The sequence below is a fragment of the Urtica dioica genome, chromosome 2 (genome assembly GCF_054948205.1).
Source record: "Urtica dioica subsp. dioica isolate 48M chromosome 2, U.dioica_male_clone48M_v1_H2, whole genome shotgun sequence".
Taxonomy (NCBI): Eukaryota; Viridiplantae; Streptophyta; class Magnoliopsida; order Rosales; family Urticaceae; genus Urtica; species Urtica dioica.
The window spans coordinates 54,205,158-54,231,242 of record NC_142757.1 but is presented as its reverse complement, the minus strand read 5'-3'; the positions used below and the strand labels follow the sequence as shown (position 1 = coordinate 54,231,242).

Below are 26,085 nucleotides of genomic sequence, written 5' to 3'. Positions count from 1 at the left end.
AATCCTATATGGCCTAAATAATGGTAAATTCTTCTAATTCGTCCTCTTTTTTCATCGAAAAATGATGTCGAAAAGTGATTTTTGACTCCTTATAACCTGGGAAAAAAAAAGAGTGCATAGGATTTTTTTTCGACGCGCTCTTTGATAGTTAATATTAGGGGATTTGATGATATATGAAATCGAGGATATTTTTTTTTTAGAAAGAGAAGTGTATAAAATAAAAGTTGAGAAAAATTTACTGATCTTATAGCTTCGTATGTCATATCATTTGATCATTTCTATTTTAATATAAATACCACTACGAAAGTTTTGTTTCCATGATCACTTTTAGAATAGAACGTTTGAGTTATAATTATGCGGAAAATTCAACTTCGCTATTATTCTAACCCATTGCTGAGGGTTCACTCCATTGCCAAGGTTATTTTCCATTTTCATCTTAATATTTACTCACCTAATTGTCTTATAAAGTCAAGAATGTGATCTAATTCACGAGCTTACAGAAAATAAAATGTTTGGGGTTGCACGTGATAAGTTGATTATTGATAATCGTGAGAGAGAGAGAGACACGTCATTAGGTGTATAATATCGTCACGCTTCTCTTAATCAGTCCATGTTAACGCAATCATTATCACTAATTGAAGGAACCAAAAACTCATACGACCCCCCAAAAAAATCCCACTAATCAATAACATAATTTCTATTAATTTTATTAAAGGAAAAATCATCCTGTTATTAGAAAAATCCATTTAAAATCATTAGTTGCCAAATAAAATCTAAACATACAACTTTATTGATATTTTAATATAAAATCAAATCACACTATAGTAACATAGTTTTAAAATATAAAATAAAAAAATATAACATCACTATTTTTTTAAAATTGTAAACTATATAATCACTACTTTTATAACGTAATGTTACGAAAAAATTATCTTAATATTTACAAGAATTTTAGAATAATTTCAGTGTAAATGTTTAATTATCAGATATTTATAAAAAAATATGGATAATTGGATATTCATATTCTCCGTCCCTTTCTCTCTCACATCGGTGTTTTATTTGTTATCCAATCCTTTTGCTTTTTTTGGCTTTTGCTTTTTTAATTCTTTTTCATTTTTTCAAAATTCTCTCTAGTTTTTTGGCCCTTCTTTCTTCTCTGTTTTTTTTTCTTACTTTCTCTTCACTTTTGTTGTTTCGTCAAGAGAAAACCCTGTCTTTGAATCCAAGTCTCCATCTAAAATCTGGACAACAATCAACATCGAAATATTCTAGTTTTTTTTTTTGGTTCCATTATTAAAAAAAATTAGCTTCTATTTTGTTCATTGACGTTGGGGTTAGAAAGAAACTTCACACAACTTCTCAGTTTCTCATTTTTCTTTCTCTTCCTAAAAAAACCAAAGCTAACAGTGAAGAAGAAAAAGACTAGTATTAATCAAAGATTACATTTTTGGTTAATCTTGAAGTGGGGTTTCTTTCCATTATATCTTATCACCCAAAAAAGAAAAAAAAGAAGCATATCTCACAAAGTCACTGTGTTTTTTCTTTGAAAGAGTGTGGTTTTAATGAATTCTCTTTCTGGGTTTCATTTGCATTGTTGAGAAGTGAGAGAAAAATGAAAACTTTGGCTTCGGTTTGGCTTCTGGGTTTGATATGTGGACTTCTTTTTGCGGTCGGTGAGACCATTGACTCAAAAGAAGGTATTATCTCAGATCTTGATTTATTTTATTTTATTTATGATAAATCTCTGTCTGGTTATTTACTACTGAGGAAGTGTAGAAACATGAGATTGTTTAAAATCAATATCGTTTATGCTCTTGCATAGTACCTCATTGTACTTAATTTAGATAATTCAACTTTCTGAACACTAAGAGCTTATTTATTATAAAAAAAAAACTCCTTCATTAATTACTAGTCGAAGGAGTAGATTTTGAATGTGATCAAAGTATTGACAATTTTCTGAAAAAAAATCTATGGTTTATTGAAAAAAAAAATCTATGGTTTATTGAAAAAAAATCTATGGTTTATTTATTATTAATGTACTAGAGAGATGTTGACACACACAAAAAAAAGGGAAGAATAGTATGAAGGAAAAAAGAAAACTGGTTAATTGTGATGTTCAAGTATCTGATATAAAAAAAAAAAAAAATGGAATCTGGGCTTTGTGCAGTTTCAGCTCTAATGACATTTAAGGAAGCTATATTTGAAGACCCACATAAGGTTCTGTCTAGTTGGAACGGTCTCGAGCTCGGCTCCGATCCTTGCAATTGGGACGGAATTACTTGCTCCGGCGACCGAGCTCACGTCACGAAGATGTAAGGCATGATTTATATTGGTTTATTAATAGCTATACAATCGAATTAAACTAAGCTCCCACTTTCCGATTTTTCGCAGCAACATTTCTGGGGCGTCGATAAGAGGATTTCTCGCACCGGAATTAGGTCGATTGACCTCCTTACAAGAGCTGTAAGACTCTGTGTGTGTGTGTGTATTTACTTGGATAAGATTTTCATTGGTCGAAACGTGATAAAATATCGGTGATTTGTGTAGAATATTGCACGGAAACAGACTGCTTGGCGTGATTCCGAAGGAGCTGAGCTTGTTGAAGAGCCTCACAGTCTTGGATTTGGGGAAAAATGAATTAACGGGTCCGATTCCGAGGCAGATCGGGAATTTAACAAAAGCCGTTAAAATGTATGACAGGATTTCCTGGTTTTTGTATTTCGGTCGATCTTTAGTTTGTGTTTTTTTTAACTAATGGACGTTAATATTTTTTCCACTTTCCTGCAGAAACCTCGAGTCAAATGCGCTGACCGGTCACTTACCTCACGAGTTCGAGAACTTGAAGTACCTCCGAGAGCTCCGACTTGACAGAAACAGGCTTCAAGGAAGTGTTCTTGGAATGTTAGTTAGTTCAACACTCTTTCAATTGCACATATAATTCAGAAAAATAAAGAAGTTTATAACTTGTTTCATCATCTCTCATTATTGCTTGATTTTAACTCAGGTATGCCTCGAATGTCACGGGTGTATGTGGTTTGACTCAGTTGGAAAAAGCGGATTTCTCGTACAACTTCTTCAACGGAACCGTACCCAAGTGCTTGGGATTTCTACCGAAGTAATTTCCCGGCCCTTTATAGTTTTATTTTCTTCATTCGAGTCTCTGATTTATGAACGGTACATTCATGCTCGTACTTTGATGCAGAACGAGTTTTCAAGGGAACTGCCTTCAGCACGGAGACATAAAACAGCGCCCGAAAAATCAGTGTGGTATGTCTAACTGTGAATCAGAAATTTCCTTTGTTTAGTCTTATTTTAGTAGAATTAAGTCGTTAACGAGTCATTAGGTTTTGTTGAGAAGAATTGTTATTTTACTTTTTTTAAGTGGTAGATTAGTTTAGTAAGAGAGATCGGTTCACCTCTCTCCAATAAATTAGGTTTGGAATGGAAAATTAGTATTTTTCATTTGTTTAGTCTTGTTTTAGTATAAAGCTGTCATTATTAGTTTTCTTAGTGGTAGAGCTTTGTAATCAGATAGATTATTTCGCCTCTCGAAAACTGAAAATACATCATCTATATAGCGAAAAACCGGCGAGATGTTGACTTCTCTTTTTTTTTTTTTTTTTTTTTTTTTCTTCTTCTTTTCCTTTTGTGCTAAGACGGCTCTTTTCTTGCGAAACCCCATTCCGAAGCCAACATAAGGCACCGAGCTTCGAAACCCGAATCAGACGAGCACGGAAGATCGTCAAAGAAGCCCACGTGGCTTCTCGCGCTGGAAATAGTGACGGGAGTGATGGTGAGCTCTCTGTTAATCATCGCTCTCCTCACGGCTCTCCAGAGATGCAACAGCAAATCCTCTCTCATAATCCCTTGGAAGAAATCCGCGAGCGAGAAGGAACACGTCTCCGTACACGTTGGTCAGTCGGTTAAAAACGCGTTTCTCACGATATCGTCATTATTGAATAACTGATTGGAAAAATGAAGGGAAAAATACATATCTCGTTTTTACAGACTCGGGGCTGTTGAAAGACGTGGCTCGATACGGGAGACAAGACCTCGAAGTGGCGTGCGAAGATTTCAGCAACATAATCGGATCTTCGCCCGATAGTGTGGTCTACAAGGGAAACATAAGAGGCGGGCCCGAGATCGCTGTGATATCTCTCTGCATCAAAGAGGAGAATTGGACGGGCTTTCTCGAACTCTACTATCAAAGAGAGGTAACAAAACAAAAAAAGTCATTGAGCTCGGATAGTCTTTTATATATCTTTTAAAAAGTTTGCGATTTTTTTGCTCGAGTGATTTATTATTTATTTTTTAGGTAGCGGATTTGGCGAGACTGAATCATGAGAACGCGGGAAAATTGCTAGGCTATTGCCGAGAGAGCTCTCCGTTTACGAGGATGCTGGTTTTCGAATACGCGTCGAACGGGACTCTCTACGAGCACCTTCATTGTAAGCCCGTCTTTTCTTTTTTCTATTTTCTCATCTGATCGTGTGAAATCGCTGTTTAATCGACTCGTCCGAATCTCAGACGGAGAAGGATGTCAATTGTCGTGGACCCGGAGAATGAAGATCGTGATAGGGATCGCTCGAGGACTGAAATACTTTCACTCGGAAATCGAGCCTCCGTTTACCATATCCGAGTTGAATTCCAGCGCCGTGTACCTCACGGAAGATTTCTCGCCTAAGGTTATTATTATCATATCCCATTGTATTATCATTATTTTTTCTCGAATCCCATCACCTCAAGTTTTTTTTTTTTTTTTTTTGACAGCTCGTTGACTTTGAATGTTGGAAGGCGATTCTGGCGAGGTCGGAGAAGTACTCGGGCTCTTTCGACAGCCAAGGCGCGGTTTGCATTCTTCCGAACTCTCTGGAAGCACGACACCTGGACATTCAGGGAAATATTTACGCGTTCGGCGTTCTCTTGTTGGAAATCATCAGCGGCCGACCACCGTACTGCAAACAAAAGGGCTGTTTGGTGGATTGGGTACGTTTTACAAAAAAAAAAAAAAAAAAAAAAAAACCGAAAAGAAAACAACACGAAAGAGACTTAGTTGAGGTGTTTATAAGGTCAAGAGTTAGTTCTGTTCTCTGATAGTAACTAGGGCTGAAACTGGTTCGGTTTTGGCCCATTTTATGAATCGGAACCGAATTTTCGGTTTCAAATTTTTGGACAAATAACCGGACCGAATTGGTCCAAAACCGAAATTCGGTTATCCGAATTTTCGGTTAACTGAATTATGAAAACCGATATTTAGTTTAAAAACCGGTTTTGAAAAGCGGTTATCCAGTTTCTGAAACTGTTTATCCAAAAAATTATCTGGTTTCATAATCGGTTATCCGGTTCAAAGCAATTTATTCGGTTTCGTAACCGGTTATCCGGTTTCAAAACTGGTTATCCGTTTTATAAAATAAAATAAATAAAAAAATTGTTTAAATAACCGATAACCGAATAACCGGATCGGTTAACCGAACCAAATTTTCGGTTTCATGACGTGGCACCGAATTTTGGTTTCGGATCGGTTTAACCGATTTTCGGTTAATTTTTGTACACCCCTTATCTGATACTGCTTAATCTGATAAAGAGCTTACAAAAGCTAAAACGAGACGAAAAAGCTGCCATCTTTGTTATGATTAGCAGAAAAGGCCTAAACTTTCTTATTCTCATTTTTTTTAGGCGAAAGAATATATCGAGATCCCGGAAGTGATGTCGGAGATGGTGGACCCGGAAGTGAAGAATTTCAAGGCGGAGGATCTGAAGGTGGTGTGCGAGGCGGTGAGGCTTTGCCTGAATTCGGATCCGACTGAGCGGCCGCGGATGAACGTTCTTTGCGACATCTTGGAGAGCGGAATCGACACCACCTTCGCCGCCGATCTCAAGTGCTCGTCTTTGGCGTGGGCCGAGTTTGCGCTCTCGTCGTGATTCCAATAAAGCCATTTAAAAAAGCTTTAGCTAACATACTGTAAAGCAGCAGAGAAGAACTAAAAAGTTTTTTTTTTTTTTTTTTTTTCTTCTTTCTTTTATTTCCAAGTTACATTTTTTTTCTTCTTAGTGTGGTTTTGTAAATGTTTTTCTGAGAGCTAATGCCATTTAATTTCCGAAGTTGCTAACAAGTGACATTAAGAGATAATGGGATGTCTTTTTTTTTTTTTTTTTTTTTTTTTAATGCTCTCTGTGCCACTGCTTTTGAAAGTGTCATGGAGTTGAATAAAGTATTTGTATACCAGGCAGGCACGAATAAGTCTCACCAAGCTGTAAAAAAAAAAAAAAAAAACATGTTGATGATAAGCTATATGAAATTATTCTTGCATTTTATCCTTGCTTGCTATATTACATCCTTATATGCAAAGATTCTGGAAGCAATTATTCAGAAGAAAAAAATACCTGCAGTTTTGGGTTATATCAGTATATCCGTCGTAAGTAGTGATCGTTTTTACACTTGTCGCTTATTTCTCTATTTTTTTGAAAGTTTTTATTTGGTTGTGTATTTTTGTCAACACAACACAACACAACCAGTGGCGGAGCGAAGATTTTCGGTTAAGAAAAGGCATAGTTACAATTTTTAGATGTGCGGGATGAAAATATTCAAGAGGGCCAAATCGAAGTTTGTTGCGCAAAAAATACCACAAGGAGCTTTTCAAGACCTTCAAGTATTTAAGCGCGGCTCATGGTCTTAGAAGCTCATGCACTCATATTTTATTATTCAGAAAATTTTTGTTGAATTGTTTAAGAGTAAAGAACGGCTTGTATTACTCTCTTGAATCTGTGTCGTTCCACTGCTATGTTTTCTTCTATACGTGTTTGAGCAAAATAGAAAAGAGGTTAGGTTTATTCTTTTTTTTAGAACTGGAAACACATGTGTAGAAGTCTCGGGAGAGATATTTTTGTGGAAACGAGAGGATCTCAGAGTTAGGTCGGTTAGCTAGTGAAAGAGTCATTGATCTGTATGTTCGTTTATTATTATGCATCTATTACGTTCTCATGATCTTCTCATTAATTTAAGCGATTATCGCAAAATCCGTCCGAAATAGCTTTTTGTAGTTGAGTTACACGTTAAAAGAGTAATCCGTAACTTTATGTGTTGAACTTCAGTTATCAACATTACCATTGAGAGGCCAAATTAATTTAAGTTTAGCGAGCTAGCTGGCATTATTTTAAGTTTTTAACTACCCTTCTTGCTTCTGTATAAGACTTAAACCACCAATTTCAGCTCAGTTGACCTGAAATGCCATACACAAGTAGATAGATATATATATATATATATATATATATATATATATATATATTCATGCTGGTTGCAAAAAAGTAAGACGAATAAAAAAACATATTCACGTGGTTTTGCTTACTTTTTTCTTATCTTGTTTCATGATTAACATGATCAAAGTGTTGGGAGAGAGAATTAAGTCCCACAAGCACTAACATGTTCACAGAACTCAACAAAGACATAGATTTGTTGTTGGCAAAATTAGCTTTATATGAAGAAAATAAAATAAATGACATACAAAAATCAAAATTCTGGAGGGAAAGAAAAAAAAAACCTCATAAATAAAAGCAAAATTATTTATTTGTGCATGGAACGAGAGTAATGATTGTCATTAGGGTTTCTCTTGCCACTGAAGACCTGCAAGGCCTTGCGAACCGGTGGCTGAAGAGACGATTTTTTGTCGCAGTGATGTTGCGAGAAGATACAGTTGTCTGACCTTCCGATGAAGAAATCGTCTCCCTAAAAACCGAGTAAATCAAAAACTCATCATCAGATAATTGTTCAGAATCAGATCAATTGAAGAGAGAAAAGCAAGAACACGGATCGATTCAAAACCTCGTCTTTGTTCACTGCTTTCTTCTTGGTCTTCGGGTGAAGGTATTTCTGGGGAAGTTGATCTTCGCGCAATATGAGGTTCTTTGTTATGGCCTCTCTTCCGCCTTGAGGTAAAGGTAGCGAAAACTGAGAGAAATCCGAGTGTCAAATGAGCCAACAAAACACATAATACACAATATATATGTATGTATGTTTCAAGTTTCTTTAAGTGGTAGATTTCATTAAATTGCGATCTCATAAAAAAGTTAAAAAATTTATATAAAAAGGACTAAAATGCTATAATAAAAAAAAACCAAAAGGGTGGAATTTTAATCCAACATAACGGTATGGTGTCTAATTCCACTAACAAGCTTAAACAACACGTATCTCAAAAAGAATACATGTGTATGTATTTATGTATGTATCTATGTACAAGTACGTATGTGCTTACTTTTGTGCCACGCAGAGACACTCGGGGACGTCGGGCGGCCACAGTAACTCCATTCTCACCGACCGTAACAGCCACTTTACGCAAAGTACCTCCGTTCCCACATTTGGGGCAAAATATTTTCTCAACCTCGGGAGTCACCGTGTAGCAAGCGTGGCACCTCAAAACCCACCTGGAATCAAATCAAAACAGCTTATTTCGTCAAAAAAACCCAATTTTATACGGTTTATTTGATTTTTCTTTCATATATCCCTCTTAATATAGATATTGTTTTCTTACACCCTACAAAATTTAGAATAATTTTTTTTACTGCAAATCTTTGCTCCGCCACTGGTCACAAAGTTGAATCTTTCAATATCTGTACTAAATTTAAGACTAATTTCTATTTCAGCCCTGAATTCCCGTAATACCTCTGAAGCTTGCGGATTTGCATCCCTCCCGGTGCCACCAAGCGAAGACCCATCTGCAGAATGACATTTTGCATCGCAAAGTCGCTTGTTATGCAAGCAACGCTGGACTCGGATAACGACCTCAACGTCCAGCTCTGCTCGCTGCTCGCACCGTCGACGCTCTCGCTCATCTCGCTCAACACCTCTTCTTCTTCTTCTACTTCTTCCAAATCGCCGAGCTCTTCGCCGGCGATGCCTTCTTCTCCGCGAGCCTTCAGAGATTCCTCTTCCAATAGCCTCATCTCTTCGAGCTTAGAGGCGAGGCTTTCCTCGTCGCCTTTCGCGGACTGCGAGTCGGAAAACTCTCGCCTCGCCTGTCTCCTGTGATACCTCCTCTGGCTGCTTCGGCTCACCGCGGGCATCCAATCGCCCTCGTCACCGTTGACCTCTCCGTTCGAGGCGTCGATCCCGTCGATCACCATCTTCTTCCCGTCGATGCTGATCTCCTTTTTCTTCGGAGGAAATCTCTTCGGCTTCTCTCCATCGTTGCCCTCGATCCCCTCCTCCTCTTCCTTCCTCTGAACCTCCGGGCTGGGATCGGGATCGGAGACGACGTTCAAGTTCAAGTCTCTCAGAGGAAGAATCCTCGAAGCCCCGCTCGGCTTGTCCTCTTCCTCGTCCTCCAGAGCTTCCCATTCTTCGAGGTTCGGGACATTGGAGCCCCAACCCGGCAAGTCCTTTTCGGGTAATCTCTTCACGTGGACGGTGTGAATCGGAGGCGGGCAATCCCTGAGATGAGCTGTGCCGTGGATTTGAGCCTCCAGAGTGTAAGTCAAAGCTATGAGCTTAATGTCCACGTCCGATAGAGTCTGTAAATCTCCCGTCGCCCGCGCAAACTTGGTCACTGCACTCGATCGAATGAACTAAAGATTCAGCTATATGAAGTTTCAGAAAATTATAATGAAAATTGTGAAATCAACCACGCAAATTTCAGTAAATTATAATCCAGGTATATATACTCGAGCTTTTCAAGTAATCCACTGAGAATTATGCCTCTAAGTTTTCAAATCAAAACCCTTTGTTTTTCACTTACGTCACTATGAACTAAGATTTAGCTATATGAAATTTCAGTAAATTAGAAAGAAAATTGTAAAACCAACCACACAAATATATACATCCAGATATAAAAACTTAAGGTTTTCAAGGAATCCACTGCGAACTATGCTTCTAAGTTCAACGTCAAAACCCTTTGTTTTTCACTTACTTCACTATGAACACTAGCTTCAGGAATTTTCAGTAGAAATTTACAACACTACATAAGTTTGGAAAAAATTATTCTAGAACCGCTCATTGACCTAAATTAACAAACTTTACTAACAAATTCTAAGATTTTGAGCTCCAAAACCCTAAAAATCCACATCTCCATTCTAAAACCGTTAATTGACGAAAAATTATAAAGCTTTACTAACGAATTCTAGATTTCCACAAAATACACGACCAATTAAAACAATAGCTGAGATTTTGATCTCCGAAACCCTAAGAGACTGACCTTTGCTGAGAGATTCCGGCGAGGGCTCGGTGGTCTGGACAGTGAAGGGGACGAAGGCGAGTCGGTGGCGCGAAACGGGGTCTCGGATCTCGTCCATGACCTCGGGAACGGAGACGAACTTGTCGGCGCATTGAGAGAGCCTGTCTCCGCCGGCGATAATGGCGTTGGCGTCAACCACCGCGACGGCGATTCCTTTAGTGGACTTGCAGCTTCCGGCGAAGACTCCGGCGAGCGAATCGGCGGAGCTAGGGCTCGGGTTCGGGTTCGGGGCTGGTTGGCTCTTGAGGATGTTGGACCAGCAAGGTTTTGGGACTTCTTGATCCGCCATTGTTGTAGGTGAGAGAGAGAGAATGACAGAGCGCAAGATTTTATTGATATCTAAAATTCTAAAACCCTAATGACTGAATGAATGGTTTGTTCGTTGATTCGGTTTCGATGTCGTTTTTCGTAATCTCTCCCAATTGTTTGAAAAACGACGTGACTTATTTTTGTAGCATAGAGAACTGTGATGGTTTATAAATAAAACTAGTGATATTTAGATGGTTTATAAATAAAACTAGGGATATTTGTATTAAAACAAAAAAACCACTACTTATAGGTTCAAACTTGTTTTGGATTATGAAAATAGCATACTATTTATCAGGGCATTCACATGTGTGAGATTCATCCGTCAAATAAAATAGCTCAATTGTTGTGAGAGCATCAGTTATTTCAATGCGCTGATATTATTCATATTTTTTTGTTAAAAAAAATATTGTAAGATTAAGTAAAATATTATCGTGTTTTTAAATATATCACCATCATATTTTTATTTGTTTTTTGTATTGTCATATTACAACGGCAAATGATTTGGCCTTTGGAGTTGAACTCAATAAAGAAGATTATAGAATCTTGCTCCGTAATATTCATGGTGACAACATAGAGACCCACGAGCATTTCTTTAGGAGTGAGAGATTAAGAATGAGATCTTCTTCGTTTTCATTGTTGCCTCCAATAGATAACGGAATAGAAAACAGAGGAAGAAGAGATCGAAGACGAATTCGATTCACCTAAATTTATAAGTTGGAAATATCGGGAGTTTCAATCCTAAGTCTCGTAAATATCTTTATTTATGACTTTTAAAAGAAAAATTTCATGATTAATATAATTTAATTTCATTATATTTAAACTGAAATATGACTAAGTGAGATAGTTTATGCCAGGATTGGAACGAAAAAAAGTCCTAATTTCTGAAACTGACCACCATCGCCCAACATCTATTTTTGGGCCTGTGCCACTGCTTGTCGACTAGTCCACAAAGAAATGCAGATTGCTGTCTGGGAGGGTTTGATTTGCAATAAGCTCGGTCATAGCAATCCAGCTCGATCTCAGCGAAAATACAAAGGTGCGAAAGGAAAACATGGAGACCTCAAGGACGGCAACGACCTTATCGAAGTCATGGTTTTCAATTCACCGAGCTTAAGCACCCCCAAAAGAAATAGTTTTTTTGAGGGCCAGCCTAAAAGCTAGCTCTCCTTTTCAGAGGGTGAGGGAGAAATCCCGTCAGATGTTTCTTGACATCTTTGTTACTGTTTGTCTATTAGGAGTTTTAGTTATCTTTTCTGATTGCTTCGTGCTCTTTCTCTAAACAGTTTCAACTATTTGTAAGAGTTTATCTCCGCTTGAATTCTGTATTCAATCTTCATTAAAATCATCAATAATACAACTTTCGTTTTAAAAAAAAAATGGAACGAATTCCCCAAAAAAAAGCTCTTTAAATACATTGACAAATGTAATGTTTACAATTCTCTCATTGACTTGAAAAGCTAATAAGGACTATAGATGTCACCTACTCAAACTCAAAATTTTCATATTTTATTAATATTAACTATTTTCATTCATATTGTCGTGTTTTTAATCGGACAAAAATATAAGTTTAACACATATTTAACTACATCTGACATTTAAGTTTGAATAACAATGAATAATTTAAGTTTCCACGTAAAAGACATTTTAGATTTTGTGGGATTTGAACTCTCATCCTCTAAGGTAACGTAAATGGTGAAATGTCTCTTTGTTATGGTAAATTTTTCGTGATTTACTGATAGTAATGATAAAAATAAAACAGTAGGATCGTAGAACAACGGTGTCTTGGTTGGTTAATTTATCACAAATAGATAAGGACATAAATTGTTTATAATTAACCTGATTTCTCCAATGTATCAATCTGATTATATAATGAGGTCTAACTATATCTACAATGAAAAGAAGTCTCAATTTTGCATTGATTTTTTTTTTACAAAGCATGAACAAGTTTAATTATATTTATACACAAGTAAAGAAAGGGTTCTATAGTTATATAGTCATATAGAAACTTCAAGTTCGCATAATAGTCAACATTTAGTCAATTATAGTTAATTAGTCATTGATTCTATTAACAACAATTATTGATAAGTTTCTCCAAATTTTATTTACTGTCAATTAATGAGAGGGAGTTAACTATAATTAACAAAGCGTTGATTATTTATATGTTATAATATTGCCGAATTTGGATGTGATTATGAACTATTGTTAATCCAAATGCACAAACCTTATGGTAAATTATGATCTTATACCGAATTTGGTAGTGAACAATTGTTAATCAGACTTTTTTTTTCCCGGATTTAATATGAACCTTCATTGTTCCATTGGCAAAACAGCATGATAGAGATTTGTCCTCTCTAAATTTGGATGATTGGATAAATAGCTTTGACCATATAATAACAACTTAATAAGCACAAATATAGCAACGTGGAAGCGTTGTAGTAAATTGTGGGAAAAATTGGCCAAGAAGCCTACGATTAGAATAACAAATCTCACCCCATCATTCTCCTTCAAATGCGATCTCTCATTCGTAGCCTCTTCTCAAAGCTTTTTATTTTTATTTTTTTAACCACCTCTAAGAACTCCCATTATCAAGGATCGCATTATAGGAGTTATCCATTTGTTTTTACCCTCTCGCTGAATACTTAGATTCATTTTTTTTTCTTCTTTTCAGTAATCTCTTCTTCGCTTTTCAGAAAAACATTTTACCTACGGAAAGCGAAATAATGGTATGCACTTTCATATTCTCAACCTCAAATGCCATTATGGTAATCACAATACAATAAACTTTTTAAGACGTTTCCAATTTCTCTAAATGGTTTTTTTTTTTTTTTTTTTTTTTTTCTTTCTATAATCAATCTATCTAGGAAAACTTTCCAATTGCTCTGGACTTTAAGTGTCACGTAATAGTATAATTACCTATCATACAATGTGGATCATTATTGCATCTTCGTCTCTTAACTTACCATGCATGCATGCATGCCTATAATTTGGTACGTAACTAATAATATTATCTAATCTCCATTTTATTTTTAATTTTTAATCCAGCGTTTTTGTATGCCGAAGAAAGTTGAGATTCTTTTAACTAATGTGTATCGAAAATCTCCATTTTATTATTTTTATCACATTTTTTTTCGTCTTAATAGAAATCAATATTTAGGAGAAGGAAATAAATGTTAGTTTATTGCTAAATGTTTAAGTCAATAATTAGCTACATTAGCGCAATTTATAATTGAATGAACAGGCGAATGCTGCTGCTGGAACAGCGGTGAACGACGAGTGCAAAATGAGATTTACGGAGCTAAAAGCGAAAAGGATTTATCGTTTCATAATCTTCAGAATCGACGAACAACAAGTTGTCGTTGAAAAGCTTGGTGGACCTAATGAGAGCTATGACGATTTCACCGCCAGTTTCCCATCTGCGGAGTGTCGTTACGCAGTTTATGACTTTGATTTCACAACGACTGAGAATTGCCAAAAGAGCAAGATCTTCTTCATTGCATGGTGATTTTTCGAAAGTTTAAATCTCATTAAAGTAGGCATGTTTAGTTGAATTATAGCATGTCATAATTTTAACTCGTTTTTTACAAGCACACACATACATAACTAGAAAAAAAAATATGATATATCATAATAGGGACATATGATGAGAGACAAAAAAAAATTGGGATTATTTTATTACACTGCCCTAAACAAAACTTTTTGTGCATCAATATAAAAGAAAATTTTAGAGTCCAATGTAGGTTTATTTGCATATAATGATATTATTTAATTTTTATTGATATAGGTCTCCGGACGCATCTAAAGTGAGAATGAAAATGGTATATGCGAGCTCGAAAGACCGATTCAAAAGAGAGTTGGATGGCATTCAATTCGAGTTGCAAGCGACTGATCCAAGTGAAATGAGTTTGGACATCGTTAAAGAAAGAGCCTTCTAAGTAATTAAAATGGCCTTCAATTCTTCTTCACTTTTTATTTATTTCCAATATTGCTATTTTGTGAATTCATGGAGACTTTCTTTTTCTCAAGACCACAAATGTTGTTAATTAGAATTTAAGAAAACTAAACACCTAGGGGGTGAAAATGGTTGGTTGAGTTTATAGGGTAACAAATTCTATATATTATGGCAACGTAACATGTATAGTTGACATAATAATTGTTTTGAGTATGTAGGTAAAACTTATACAATATTTTTCTTACTATATATATATCTTTTAACGTAAGCTAACCAACCGATATCCCTTCTCATTTACCCTGGAGGTTTTTTTTAAAACTTGTTTTCACTAAGCCATATCAAATTTATTGTTTACTAAATAGCCAACAGTTTGTTATTATAGTTAATTAGTCACTTATTCTATTAACAATAATTAATTGATAATTTTTCCCAAATAAAATTATTTGGGTATGTTAGGAATCCCACATTGAAAGTGAATGAGAACTAATAAGAGCTTATAAATGTCATGAATTACTCCTCTCATTACCAATTGGTTTTGAGATGGAATCTCATGATACTTTCACATGGTATCAGAGCCCATTAAGCCCAAACGAGTATCCGATACAATCGTTGGGATTCGGCCCAAGATGAACGAACGCAAAGAGCCGTCATCTTGAGGGTCGTGTTAGGAATCTCACATTGAAATTGAATGTAAACTAACAAGAGCTTATAAAGATCATGGGTTACTCCTCTCATTACCAATTGGTTTTGAGATGGAACCTCGTGATACCTTTACAGGGTAAAATTATCAATTAATTATTGTTAATAGAATCAATGACTAATTAACTATAATTAACCAAAATTTGTCTATTATGCAAACTTAAGGTTTCTATATGGCTATATAACTATAGAACCCATATTATAATTCATTTTAAGGTTTTTATGCATTTTTACCTAAAGGTTTTTACGCATTTAGATTAACATAGCTCACTACCAAATTCGGTATATTTAATTTCACCGTGTAAGGAGAGAATATAAAGCTATTGTCTTTATTATTAAAATGACACAGGTAAGTTAATGTTAAAAAAATTCAAATTCATATTCATGATTTATATATTTTATATAAAATAGTATTGATCAAATTTATTTTTTATTCAAACATTTAAATTTAAATCAAATTCAATTGAAAATTGAAAAAAGAAGAGAGAATGTAACTACTAACTAGAGATAAAAACACGCCTAAAAGAAAGTGAAAATGGAGGGGATACTCTGTCAATTGTTTGAAAAACGACGTGACTTATTTTTGTAGGATAGAGAACTTTGATGGTTTATAAATAAAACTAGTGATATTTAGATGGTTTATAAATAAAACTAGTGATATTTATATTTAAAAAAAAAAACACTACTTATAGTTTCAAACTTGTTTTGGATTATGAAAATAGCATACTAATTATAAGCGCATTCACGGGTGTGAGACTCAACCGTCATATAGCTCATCTGCTGTGAGAGTATCAGTGATTTCCGTGCGCTGATATTATTCATAATTTTTTGTTAAGAAAAATATTGTAAGATTAAGTAATATATCATAATCATATTTTATTTGTTTTTTGCATTATAACAACGGCGAATGATTTGGCCTTTGGAGTTGAACTCAATAAAGAAGATTATAGAACCTTGCTCCGTAATATTTATTGTGACAACATAGACCAACAAGCATTTCTTTAGAAGTGAGAGATTACGAATGAGATCTTCTTTGTTTTCATTGTTGACTCCGAGAGATAATGGAATAGAAAAAAGAGGAAGAAGAGATCGAAGACGAATTCGATTCACCTAAATTTATAAGTTGGAAATATCGGGAGTTTCAATCCTAAGTCTCATAAATATCTTTATTTATGACTTTTAAAAGAGAAAAAATTTCATGATTAATATAATTTAATTTTGGGCCGACTAAAGAACTAGCCAAAATGACACCCCTACTTTAAAATTATAGTCCAACTATTAACATATTTAGGAAAATAGCCAATTTATCATGACAACATTCCAATATTCCAATTATACCCTTAGGTTAATATTATTAACTATCTTAATAAATAATATCATCCATAACAAAAAAAATTTAGTAAATCTAATTAACAATAACAAAAACTACAGTAAATCTTATTTTTCGTTACAAGAATAACAGTAAATCTTATTTACCGTAACAAGAACAATAGTAAATCTTATTTACCGTCACAAAAAAATAATAAATCTTATTTACCGTTATAAGAACAATAGTAAATCTTATTTATCGTAACAAGAACAAAAGTAAATTTTATTTACCATAATAGTTTGTAGTTAATTTAACAGTAAATACGATTTACTAATTATTTCATATTAACAGTAAATCGTATTAATCATTAAGTAAATCATTCGTTTCTATGGTAAATATAACAGTAAATACGATTTACTAATTATTTCATATTAACAGTAAATCGTATTAACCATTGAGTAAATCAGTCGTTTCTATGATAAATATAACAGTAAATCCGATTTACTACATATTTGTTAGAAAATTATAGGACAAACACTTTCAACAGAATTACTACAGAGAAAATATAAAATAACAAAACTCTAGCCGCCTCACCGATATCGCTGCCACGTGGCCGAACCCACCGCCTCATCAAATTTAAACAAAAAAAATTCTCTTTTGATTATTTTATTTCTTAAATTTCACTACGGTAAAAATTAACAAACTATGCCTACAGCTACTACTTAGTTCCAAAGGCTTTTTTTATTATTTTTAATTTAGAATTTTTTTTTAGGGAAATTTAGAACTATGTTGAGAGGGCATCGGTGTCAGGGGAGTCGGAAATCGGGAAATAAGTGTCGTCACCGCCAGTATTCCAAAGGAAGTGAGCGTAATCGGCGGCGTAATCGGCGGCGTAAGCGGAGTTAATCCACGGCGGAGATGGCTTCCTCCGCCGCCCACAAGTCGTTCTTCGCTCTCCACAGGAACGTCGCGTACTTGCTGTGCGCCGCCGGATCCGCCGGGAGAACCTTCGTCGCCCTCTTGAAATATTCCTCCGCCCTCTTGAAAATGGATCGGGACACGAAGTTTCAAGACTTATTATCCAACAGTAAAACGAATAATTACCTGTCGTGGTTGTGAGCGACGAGGTAAAGAAACTGAGTGTAATTGGCGAGCAACGAGGCGTTGTTTGGGTCCTTGGCCAATTCCGTCTGGTAGTGAATCTCCATCTTCGAGTACTCCTCGTAGGACTCGTCGGAATCGATCCTCGCGCTCACCGGAGAAATGAAATCCCATACTGTCTCTTTATTCAGAGACTGGTCTCTCGCGGAGGCCTCCATCGCCGCCGCTTCGTCCACGATCGAGTTCCACAGTGCAGCCTCCTCGGCCTCCCGATCCGTCGCCTCCGACGACGTCATCCGCGATGTGCCGTCGGTCCCGCTGGCGATCGGCAGAGAGCCTCCGCCGCCGGATCTGCCGCAGATCGACGTCGTCTTTTTCCCGCCGGAGCTCGACGAAAGCAAGAAGGTCTTCACTGCAGAGGAGTCGAAGCTGGTCTCCTCCCAGGAATCGTCGACGATCGCGGTCGGCGTTGCGGCGGCGGCGAAGGCTGGGCTGTGACAAAATATTGAAGAACAACTCTGTAATCAGTTACAAAAGGGCAAAACAGGAATAAAATATATTTATTGACTATTTCCTTAATAGAATTGATAGTTTGGCCAAAATTTTAAATTTCCTCTTATGAAATGGCTAATTCGTTATAAATCTCTTTAATTTAATATACTTAAACTGCTTCAAATATAACTAAGTGAGATAGTTTATGCCAGAATTGGAACGAATTCCCCTAAAAAAAAGTGCTTTAAATACATTTATAAATGTAATGTTTACAATTCTCTCATTGACTTGAAAAGCTAATGAGGACTGTAGATGTCACCTACTCGAACTCCAAATTTTCATATTTTATTAATATTAACTATTTTCATTCATATTGTCGTGTTTTTAATCGGACAAAATTATAAGTTTAACACATAATTAATTAACTACATCTGACATTTAAGTTCGAATAACGATGAATAATTTAAGTTTCCACGTAAAAGACATTTTAGATTTTGTGGGATTTGAACTCATCCTCTAAGGTCACGTAAATGGTGAAATGTCTCTTTGTTATGGTAAATTTTTTGTGATTTACAGATAGTAATGATAAAAAAAAAACAGTAGGATCGTTTAACAACGGTGTCTTGGTTGGTTAATTTATCACAAATAGATAAGGACATAAATTGTTTATAATTGACCTGATTTCTCCAATGTATCAATCTGATTATACATTGAGGTCTAACTATATCTACAATGAAAAGAAGTCTCAATTTTGCATTGATTTTTTTTTTTTTTTTTTACAAAGCATGAACAAGTTTAATTATATTTTTATACACTAGTAAAGAAAGGGTTTTATAGGTATATAGTCATATAGAAACTTCAAGTTCGCATAATAACCAACATTTAGTCAATTATAGTTAATTAGTCATTGATTCTATTAACAATAATTATTTGACAATTTTCTCCAAATAATTTTTATTTATTGTCAATTAATGAGAGGGAGTTAACTATAATTAACAAAGCGTTGATTATTTATATGTTACGATATAGCCAAATTTGGATGTGATTATGAACTATCGTTAATCCAAATGCATAAACCTTATGGTAAATTATGATCTTATACCGAATTTGGTAGTGAACAATTGTTAATCAGATCTTTTTTCCCGGATTTAATATGAACCTTCTTTCTCTTTCACAACTAAAAGAAGAGATTCAATTAACTTAGGTTAACCTTTAACCGAAAATTTAGGTTAAAGGTTAACCGTTTAACCGATTTTTTTTAATTAGGTTAACCGAAATTAACCGAATTAACCGAATTATTTTAATATATTTTATTTAATATTTAAATTTATTTAAGAAATTAATGCCTTTAATTTCATTATAATTAAATTAATTAGTAAATTGATATAATTAATTTTTAAAAAATTATTATAAATTCGTATATAAATTTTAATAAATTTCAGTTTAACTAAATTAAATTTTGTTAATAGATATTATTAATTATAATTAAAGTTAAATTAATTAATTTAATTTGAAAAATAATATATTTTATTTTTTTTATTTAATAAGTCTTATAATCTAGGTTAACCTAGGTTAACCGAAAATTAACCGGTTAAAATTAACCGAACGGTTAATTTTAACCGAAATCGCGGTTAAAATTAACCGTTCGGTTAATTTTAACCGGTTAATTTAGGTTAAAAAATAAATAAAAAAGATTAGTTTAACCGAATTTGCATCTTTATTCACAACATTATGTCTCAACTTATATAATATTTGGTATTTGTAGTTTACACACATAAATATATATATATATATATATATATATATATATATATATATTATATATCATATTAATATATCTAAGTTTAGATAGATAGATTTCCTTCTTGAAGTTTAAAGTGCATACATTACATTATATAGGACTGTGTTGGACCAATTAAAAATTGAAGAGTAACTCCATTATCATATATTTATGTTTAAATATTTCCATGATCATATTAATATTGTAGAAAGTTGCAATATTTTAAAGCGTAAATTAGTAAAACACGCTTTGTGTTTCCTAAGTTAAGTTTCGCTACTGGGGGGCCAGAAATCGGGACCTATGGCGGAGGGAACGATCCAGAGACGCAAGGGAGTTAGAGGCGTGGAAGGGAAACAGAAACGCTCCAGGTCACTGACGGCGGAGAAATCCTCCTGGAAAAAGAGAGCACGTCAAGCTCAGGAATCACTGCCTTCAATCCCTCCCATGGCGGTCATAAGTTTATCTACCGATCTAAATGCCTCGACTGAGCCTTGCGGAGGCCCCGCTCTTGTTCCCTCTCAGAGGCAGGACCAGGAGATGTACACGCCAGCCTCTACCCTCACTCCGACCCTTGCTGTTTCTGGTCAATTGGATTCGGCAGAGGTTCTCTCGACGTTTGAAGCGGCGCCCCGCAGTGACGTGGGCGTCCGGGAGCAATGATTACCCTATTTTGGAACGTCCGGGGGTTGGGTAACCCCGGGACGAAGGAAGCTCTTCAGTCGCACTCTCGTAAGTATAAGCCCGATTTGATCTTTCTTTCGGAAACTAAACTTACGAGTAGGGCGGCCGAACGAGTTCGTCTTTTATTGGGTTTTGATAATTGCTTCGCGGTCGACCGAGTGGGTCGTAGTGGGGGACTCATGCTGCTTTGGAAGGATACGATCCGCTTCTCCCTAGGATCGTATTCTCGTTTCCACATTAACGGGGGAGTGGAGGATGAAGAAGGACGTGCTTGGGGGTTCTTGGGACTCTACGGAGATCCGGTGGCGTCCAACCGAAAACTTACATAGGAGCTTGTTCGGCGAGTGATGGCCTCCTACAATGGGCCGTGGCTTGTTGGAGGAGATCTCAACGAGGTGCTTGCGGATAGGGAGCTAAGCGACGGGAGGACTCGGGAGGCATATCTCCTTGACTCGTTCCGGCATATGCTTGAAGATTACGAGCTCGAGGATCTAGGCTATGAGGGAGCGTATTTTACTTGGCGTCGTAGCTCTTCCCCGGATAGTATCGAGGAGAGGATCGATCGCTGCCTTGCTAACTCGGAATGGAAGACTCTAGTTCCGCTAGCGAAAGTTTTTCACCTTGAGTATTGAAGATCGGATCATAGGCCCCTTCTTCTCACGTCCTCCGGGAACAAGGGGGGGCCAAGCCGAAAAGGCCACGGAGGTTCTTTTTCGAGGAGGCGTGGTGCGATGACGAGGATTGTGGGGACATCATCCGGAGAGAGTGGCTGGGCGCGGAGGATGGTAGGGGGGCTCGTGGTCTCCTCGACTCCCTCCATAGGTGCGGCGAGAGACTCTCGGGGTGGAATAAGGGGAAGTTGTCCGAGCTCAAGCATGCGATCGAGAGACAAAAGTTGGTGGTTGAGCGGGCCGGTGATCGTAGGTTTGGAGGCACCCGGGGTGACTTAGGACGGGAACAACGCAAACTCGATTGCCTTATCGAGAAAGATGAGGTGTATTGACGGCAGAGGAGTCGGATGGCGTGGATGAAGTGCGGGGATAAGAACTCGAAACTTTTCCATTGCAAGGCTACCACGAGGAAGAAGAGGAATGAGATCCGAGGTCTTTTCGATGAGTCCGGTTCGTGGAGGGGCGACGAAAAGGGTATTGAAGAGGTGATCTCCACCTACTTTGAGGACATCTTCCGCTCTTCGAAGCCCGACCCTACTTGTGTCGCGGAGGCTCTTGCGGGTTTGGAGGAAAGAGTCACGCCGAATATTAATAGGGACCTCCTTAGGCCCTTTGACGAGGACGATTTGAAGGCTGCCCTTTTTTCTATGGACCCTATAAAGGCCCCGAGTTTAGACGGCTTTCTGGCCCTTTTCTACCACAAGAATTGGGAGGTGGTGGGAGAACGCGTGACCGCGGTGTGCTTGGGTGTTCTCAACGACGGTCAACCGATCTCGGAGCTCAACGATACTCTTATCACTTTGATTCCCAAAGTTGATAAGCCTACCAAGGTGAATGAATTTCGTCCCATTAGCCTTTGCAATGTTGCTTATAAAGTGATTTCTAAATGCCTCGTATCTCGTCTTAAGGGCCACATGGAGAAAGTGATATATCCTGGATGCGAAGTCCCAGCCTCCGAACCGTAGACTTCGGCGATTTCAGCCGCCATCCGCGCTCCCTGTGGCACCAAGCGTCCGACGCCGGTCAAGTGATCACTCCGCGAACCCATAATATCGCGGATCGCCTACTACTCTAGGACGGAAATATCAACGTTCGCTCCTTGTTGAACCTATCGACCAGTCGATCCTGATATAATAATCTAGTTAATATATATTAATCGAAAAATAAAACAAAATAAATGTAAACTTACATAACGTGCGGAGGATTCAGCAGTCAGCCATTCAGACTTGTCGGACTGATGTTGGCGCTTGTAGTTCGCAAACAAGCTCTCGAAAGCGCCTGTCTCGGCGCTCTTCTGCATGTAAACAAAATTTCAAGTGTTAGATAGTTTTAACGATTTGATGTATCATATAAACATAAAACTTACGTTCTTCATGCGGTGGGTCAAGAATCCAATCGTCCCCTGTCGACTCTTCGTCTTCTTCTTCGCGCGATTCGCCTTGTTCTTCGCTTGTATGGCCTGTAATATAAGTAAGCTAGCGTACACGTAAATAACAAATCGTATAATAAAAGAGTAAACATATATTTAACGTAAATGATTTGATTATCTTAAACTCATCGCTCGTATATCGTTGTATAAGCGTCTCCCATTCGGTGTCAAGCTTAATGGTCCTCGGTTTCATCGACCGCGCCACCTGTACGCTGCTCTTGTAGTCAATGTCGAACCATGATCGCAAGGTATGCCTCCAATCGCGAAGACACCCCTTCGCGTCTCGAATGATTGCCGAATCGACAATCGCCTTCTTCTTCCTGGTTGTGTCACCATCGACTCGAATTTCGTACTTGTCTCGAATCGCTTCTCGGATCTCGGCCTCCTTCGCCGGCCCCACGTTCGCATGCGTCCACCTTGGGACCGTAGGTGAGATCTTGTCTCGGACGACCAACCCGAGCGTGTTCGCGAACGTCGCGAGATCCGGATCCATCTCTCGCTCTGGCTGCAAGAAAGACTGAAACTCCTCGTTATAAATAACGACTTCCTTCACCCCGGGGCGCCGTGCACGCTCAGATCGAATCCCGAGCGTCGGCCCACGCACGGCCGGTTTGATCTCCTCGTCTTCTTCTTCACTGCCATCGCGTACGGGCGCCGACTCGCAGTAATTCGGGAGACGCGCTAAGTAGTCATCCCCGCCTCCGCTGCCTCTAGCTCCTGTAGCCGTAGCCATCTGAAATTCAAAACAAACTTTATTTAGTTATGCATTTGTAATAATTTAAATATGTTAATTTAGTAGTTACATGAAAAACGTTATATACTATCAATCATCATCGTCCGACGAATCATCTTCTTCCATCAAATCATCGTCGTCAGCTTCTTCGTCATCGTTGGACTCTTATTCTTCAATATTTTCCAAGTAGAGTCCTTCGTTGCTCTGGTATCGCAGACTAATGACGCGTCGACAGTGAATCCAAATCTGACGGTTCCACCGACAGTTGAACTGATGACGAAGATTGACCAAGAATGAGGTCAATATCAGGAAGATCCCACACATTTCGATGATTACACTCTTCGACGATTCGCCAATCAGGACCATTCAAATTATCTTCCAAGTAGAAAACTTGTTTTGCCTGAGTTGCCAAAATAAATTGCTCGTCTTTGTACCATTCTTTTGCCGTATACACGCTTGTCAAGTTGTTGTCGTTGCGTGTCCTTTTCCTCAGATCTTGGTCACCGAACCAACGACATTGAAATAAGACGACACGACAATCGTTCTGATAAGTCAAGACAATGACGTTTTCTACTTGACCGTAGAAGTCGTGACCTTCTTCACTTGGTACACATACCCTGCTATTCTGAGTCGTTCTTCTGCTATCACGTTGACGGGAGATAAATTTAACTCCATTCACTGCACAACACGGATACGTCTGTGGTACAAAATGTAGTCCCAATGCCAATGCGTATAATTCGGAGGATACGGGTAATCCGTCTTGGCTCATGCGAAACACCTACATATAACCATTAACGAGTCGGTTAGTGTCGAATACCTACATACGGAGTTTAATCATATTCTTTAAGTTAGTCAATACCTTTTCCCAAAACCATTTTGGGAACTCAAGTCGATGCGCTTCTTCAACATCCGGTCGACCTTCTAATTCCATGAGATCTATGTGTTCACTGAAATAAAATTCATGTTCATTTAATACATCATGTAGTGTAAATAATTGAAGTTCATTTATTTCACTCATTTACCTCATGAAATCGTCAATTTCAGGACAATTTCTTAAAATGTACCACTCTGCGAGCAATCGTAGATTCTCATCTAAGCGTATCGTGGTCATCTTCCCGTAAGGCCGACAACGTGATGACTGAAACACCGATAGCTCCCGTTCGACACCTTTGAAGTTAGAGGCGACGTCTTTTCGTTGGGGCATGTTGAAACGATTCTCAACGCCTTCTAGATACCTTGAGCAGAATGTCAATGCTTCGTCTACAACATAAGCTTCGGCAATTGAACCCTCTGGTCTAGCTCGATTACGCACAAAGTTCTTGAGCGTTCCAAGGTATCTCTCAAATGGATACATCCACCGCATATGAACCAGACCTCCGTTCATTGCCTCATCCGGTAGATGCATTACCAAATGAACCATGATTGTGAAGAAATCAGGTGGGAAAATTCGTTCCAACTTACACAATATCAGCTTCACATCCTCCTGCGCCTTTTCGATGTCAGAAATTACCAGCGTTCTTGAGCAAATAAGTCTGAAGAAGTTGCAAAGCTCTATTATGGCATCTCGAATGGTTCGATCCATAAAAGGACGAATAGCAAGAGCCAATAGTCGCTGCATAATCACGTGACAATCGTGAGACTTCAAACCTATCAACCTCCCGTCCGCGGTAACATTCTTCTTCAAATTCCTCGCAAAACCATCGGGAAATCTGACTGATCTCAAGAACTCAGTAAACCGCTTCCGTTCTGAAGGTGTCAGAGTGTATGACGAAGGCGGTTTCATCTATCTATCTCACTCTTGGTACAAATGAAGCTCGTGCCTTATGTTCCAGTCCGCCAGAGTCAACCGTGCCTTATATGTGTCTTTCGTCTTTCCCTCGAAGTTCAGCAACGTACCAAGAAGATTGTCGCATACATTCTTTTCTATATGCATTACATCGAGGTTATGCTTTAACGTAAGACTCGACCAATACGGCAACTCGAAGAAAATACTTTTCTTTGTCCAATTCAGCTCACTCGCATCGCGCTTTCGTTTCTTCCCACCGAGGGTGCTTCCCCGGCGTTACATCTCCCACTAATCGCAATTGTCGAAGTATGTCGCTCGTCGATTTTCTCACTGGTGGTGGTCGTTTCTCATTTCGTACCTTGTACAGTTTGCTCTTCCTCATCGGGTGTAACAACGGCAAGAATCGACGATGGTCGCAGTAAACAATCTTGTTTTGAGCCTTGAAAGACAGTGTGTCGTTGTTACACGTCGGACAAGCAAGGTACCCTTGACTACTCCATCCCGACAAACTGCTTCTCGCTGGAAAATCATTCACCGTCCATAGCAGTACGGAAAACAACCTGAATAGCTCACCAGTCGAACCATCTCTCAACACGACACTGGTTTCCCACAATTCCTTCAGCTCATCAATAAGCGGTTGTAAAAAAACGTCCATGTATTTTCCCGGCACACTACGACCTGGTATAAGCAATGTTAACATCAAGTACGATGTTTTCATGCACAACCACGGCGGTAAGTTGTACGCAGTCAAGACTACCGGCCACATACTGTACGATAAACTCATGTCACCAAATGGATTGAAACCATCGGCGGCAAGTCCAAGCCGGACATTCCTCGGTTCTGCCGCAAACATGAGATATTTTCGGTCGAGCTCCTTCCACGTTGCTCCGTCAGCAGGATGTCGCAGTACACCATCCTCTTTA

General features: G+C 37.7%; 5 protein-coding genes and 1 pseudogene across 6 annotated transcripts; 3 read left to right on the top strand and 3 right to left on the bottom strand.

Annotated features, from left to right (window-relative positions):
• The first annotated feature begins 1,127 nt into the window (after window positions 1-1,127).
• LOC149405728 (putative LRR receptor-like serine/threonine-protein kinase At1g63430) lies at window positions 1,128-6,310 on the top strand. Of its 2 annotated transcripts, none has more exons than XM_089607992.1 (13): window positions 1,128-1,697; window positions 2,168-2,312; window positions 2,392-2,463; window positions 2,548-2,691; window positions 2,788-2,901; window positions 3,005-3,115; window positions 3,203-3,267; window positions 3,690-3,914; window positions 4,009-4,214; window positions 4,316-4,448; window positions 4,528-4,685; window positions 4,771-4,986; window positions 5,677-6,310. In XM_089607992.1, the coding sequence occupies exons 1-13, from the start codon at window positions 1,613-1,615 to the stop codon at window positions 5,920-5,922; spliced, it is 1,920 nt and encodes a 639-aa protein (XP_089464118.1). In that variant the 5' UTR covers window positions 1,128-1,612; the 3' UTR covers window positions 5,923-6,310. The 2 variants fall into 2 exon arrangements, with proteins under 2 accessions (XP_089464118.1, XP_089464117.1); XM_089607991.1 differs by having other exon boundaries at window positions 1,131-1,697; window positions 3,657-3,914.
• Window positions 6,311-7,306: 996 nt separating this feature from the next.
• On the bottom strand, window positions 7,307-10,559 carry LOC149405727 (RNA-binding NOB1-like protein). The gene is made up of 5 exons (XM_089607989.1): window positions 10,185-10,559; window positions 8,657-9,539; window positions 8,250-8,418; window positions 7,820-7,945; window positions 7,307-7,723 (listed from the first exon to the last, which is right to left on the bottom strand). The coding sequence occupies exons 1-5, from the start codon at window positions 10,510-10,512 to the stop codon at window positions 7,562-7,564; spliced, it is 1,668 nt and encodes a 555-aa protein (XP_089464115.1). The 5' UTR covers window positions 10,513-10,559; the 3' UTR covers window positions 7,307-7,561.
• Window positions 10,560-13,797: 3,238 nt separating this feature from the next.
• On the top strand, window positions 13,798-14,464 carry LOC149405726 (actin-depolymerizing factor 7-like). The gene is made up of 2 exons (XM_089607990.1): window positions 13,798-14,030; window positions 14,314-14,464. The coding sequence occupies exons 1-2, from the start codon at window positions 13,813-13,815 to the stop codon at window positions 14,462-14,464; spliced, it is 369 nt and encodes a 122-aa protein (XP_089464116.1). The 5' UTR covers window positions 13,798-13,812.
• Window positions 14,465-17,273: 2,809 nt separating this feature from the next.
• On the bottom strand, window positions 17,274-18,520 carry LOC149405725 (uncharacterized; annotated as a pseudogene).
• Window positions 18,521-21,561: 3,041 nt separating this feature from the next.
• On the top strand, window positions 21,562-22,884 carry LOC149405724 (uncharacterized). Its single transcript, XM_089607869.1, has 2 exons — window positions 21,562-22,044; window positions 22,795-22,884. The coding sequence occupies exons 1-2, from the start codon at window positions 21,562-21,564 to the stop codon at window positions 22,882-22,884; spliced, it is 573 nt and encodes a 190-aa protein (XP_089463995.1).
• A 709-nt stretch (window positions 22,885-23,593) lies between these two features.
• On the bottom strand, window positions 23,594-25,414 carry LOC149405723 (uncharacterized). Its single transcript, XM_089607867.1, has 3 exons — window positions 24,399-25,414; window positions 24,166-24,193; window positions 23,594-24,073 (listed from the first exon to the last, which is right to left on the bottom strand). Exons 1-3 carry the CDS (start codon window positions 25,157-25,159, stop codon window positions 23,594-23,596), a joined length of 1,269 nt encoding a protein of 422 aa, XP_089463993.1. The 5' UTR covers window positions 25,160-25,414.
• Window positions 25,415-26,085: the final 671 nt, after the last annotated feature.

What these genes read in the sequence shown, in the direction of transcription:
- LOC149405723 (XM_089607867.1), bottom strand. Translation starts at nt 25,159, where the DNA reads ATGAAACCGCCTTCGTCATACACTCTGACACCTTCAGAACGGAAGCGG. An exon ending in GAAATTGACGATTTCATGAG is followed by an intron (nt 24,194 to 24,398) that starts GTAAATGAGTGA and finishes CTCCGTATGTAG; the next exon opens with GTATTCGACACTAACCGACT. An exon ending in CACTAACCGACTCGTTAATG is followed by an intron (nt 24,074 to 24,165) that starts GTTATATGTAGG and finishes TTTGTACCACAG; the next exon opens with ACGTATCCGTGTTGTGCAGT.
- LOC149405726 (XM_089607990.1), top strand. Translation starts at nt 13,813, where the DNA reads ATGAGATTTACGGAGCTAAAAGCGAAAAGGATTTATCGTTTCATAATC. An exon ending in AAGATCTTCTTCATTGCATG is followed by an intron (nt 14,031 to 14,313) that starts GTGATTTTTCGA and finishes TTATTGATATAG; the next exon opens with GTCTCCGGACGCATCTAAAG.
- LOC149405727 (XM_089607989.1), bottom strand. Translation starts at nt 10,512, where the DNA reads ATGGCGGATCAAGAAGTCCCAAAACCTTGCTGGTCCAACATCCTCAAG. An exon ending in CAAATCCGCAAGCTTCAGAG is followed by an intron (nt 8,419 to 8,656) that starts GTATTACGGGAA and finishes ATTTGATTCCAG; the next exon opens with GTGGGTTTTGAGGTGCCACG. An exon ending in TGTCTCTGCGTGGCACAAAA is followed by an intron (nt 7,946 to 8,249) that starts GTAAGCACATAC and finishes GATTTCTCTCAG; the next exon opens with TTTTCGCTACCTTTACCTCA.
- LOC149405728 (XM_089607991.1), top strand. Translation starts at nt 1,613, where the DNA reads ATGAAAACTTTGGCTTCGGTTTGGCTTCTGGGTTTGATATGTGGACTT. An exon ending in ACACGTCTCCGTACACGTTG is followed by an intron (nt 3,915 to 4,008) that starts GTCAGTCGGTTA and finishes TCGTTTTTACAG; the next exon opens with ACTCGGGGCTGTTGAAAGAC. An exon ending in AGGGCTGTTTGGTGGATTGG is followed by an intron (nt 4,987 to 5,676) that starts GTACGTTTTACA and finishes CATTTTTTTTAG; the next exon opens with GCGAAAGAATATATCGAGAT.
- LOC149405724 (XM_089607869.1), top strand. Translation starts at nt 21,562, where the DNA reads ATGGCGTGGATGAAGTGCGGGGATAAGAACTCGAAACTTTTCCATTGC. An exon ending in AAGTTGATAAGCCTACCAAG is followed by an intron (nt 22,045 to 22,794) that starts GTGAATGAATTT and finishes TCGTTGTATAAG; the next exon opens with CGTCTCCCATTCGGTGTCAA.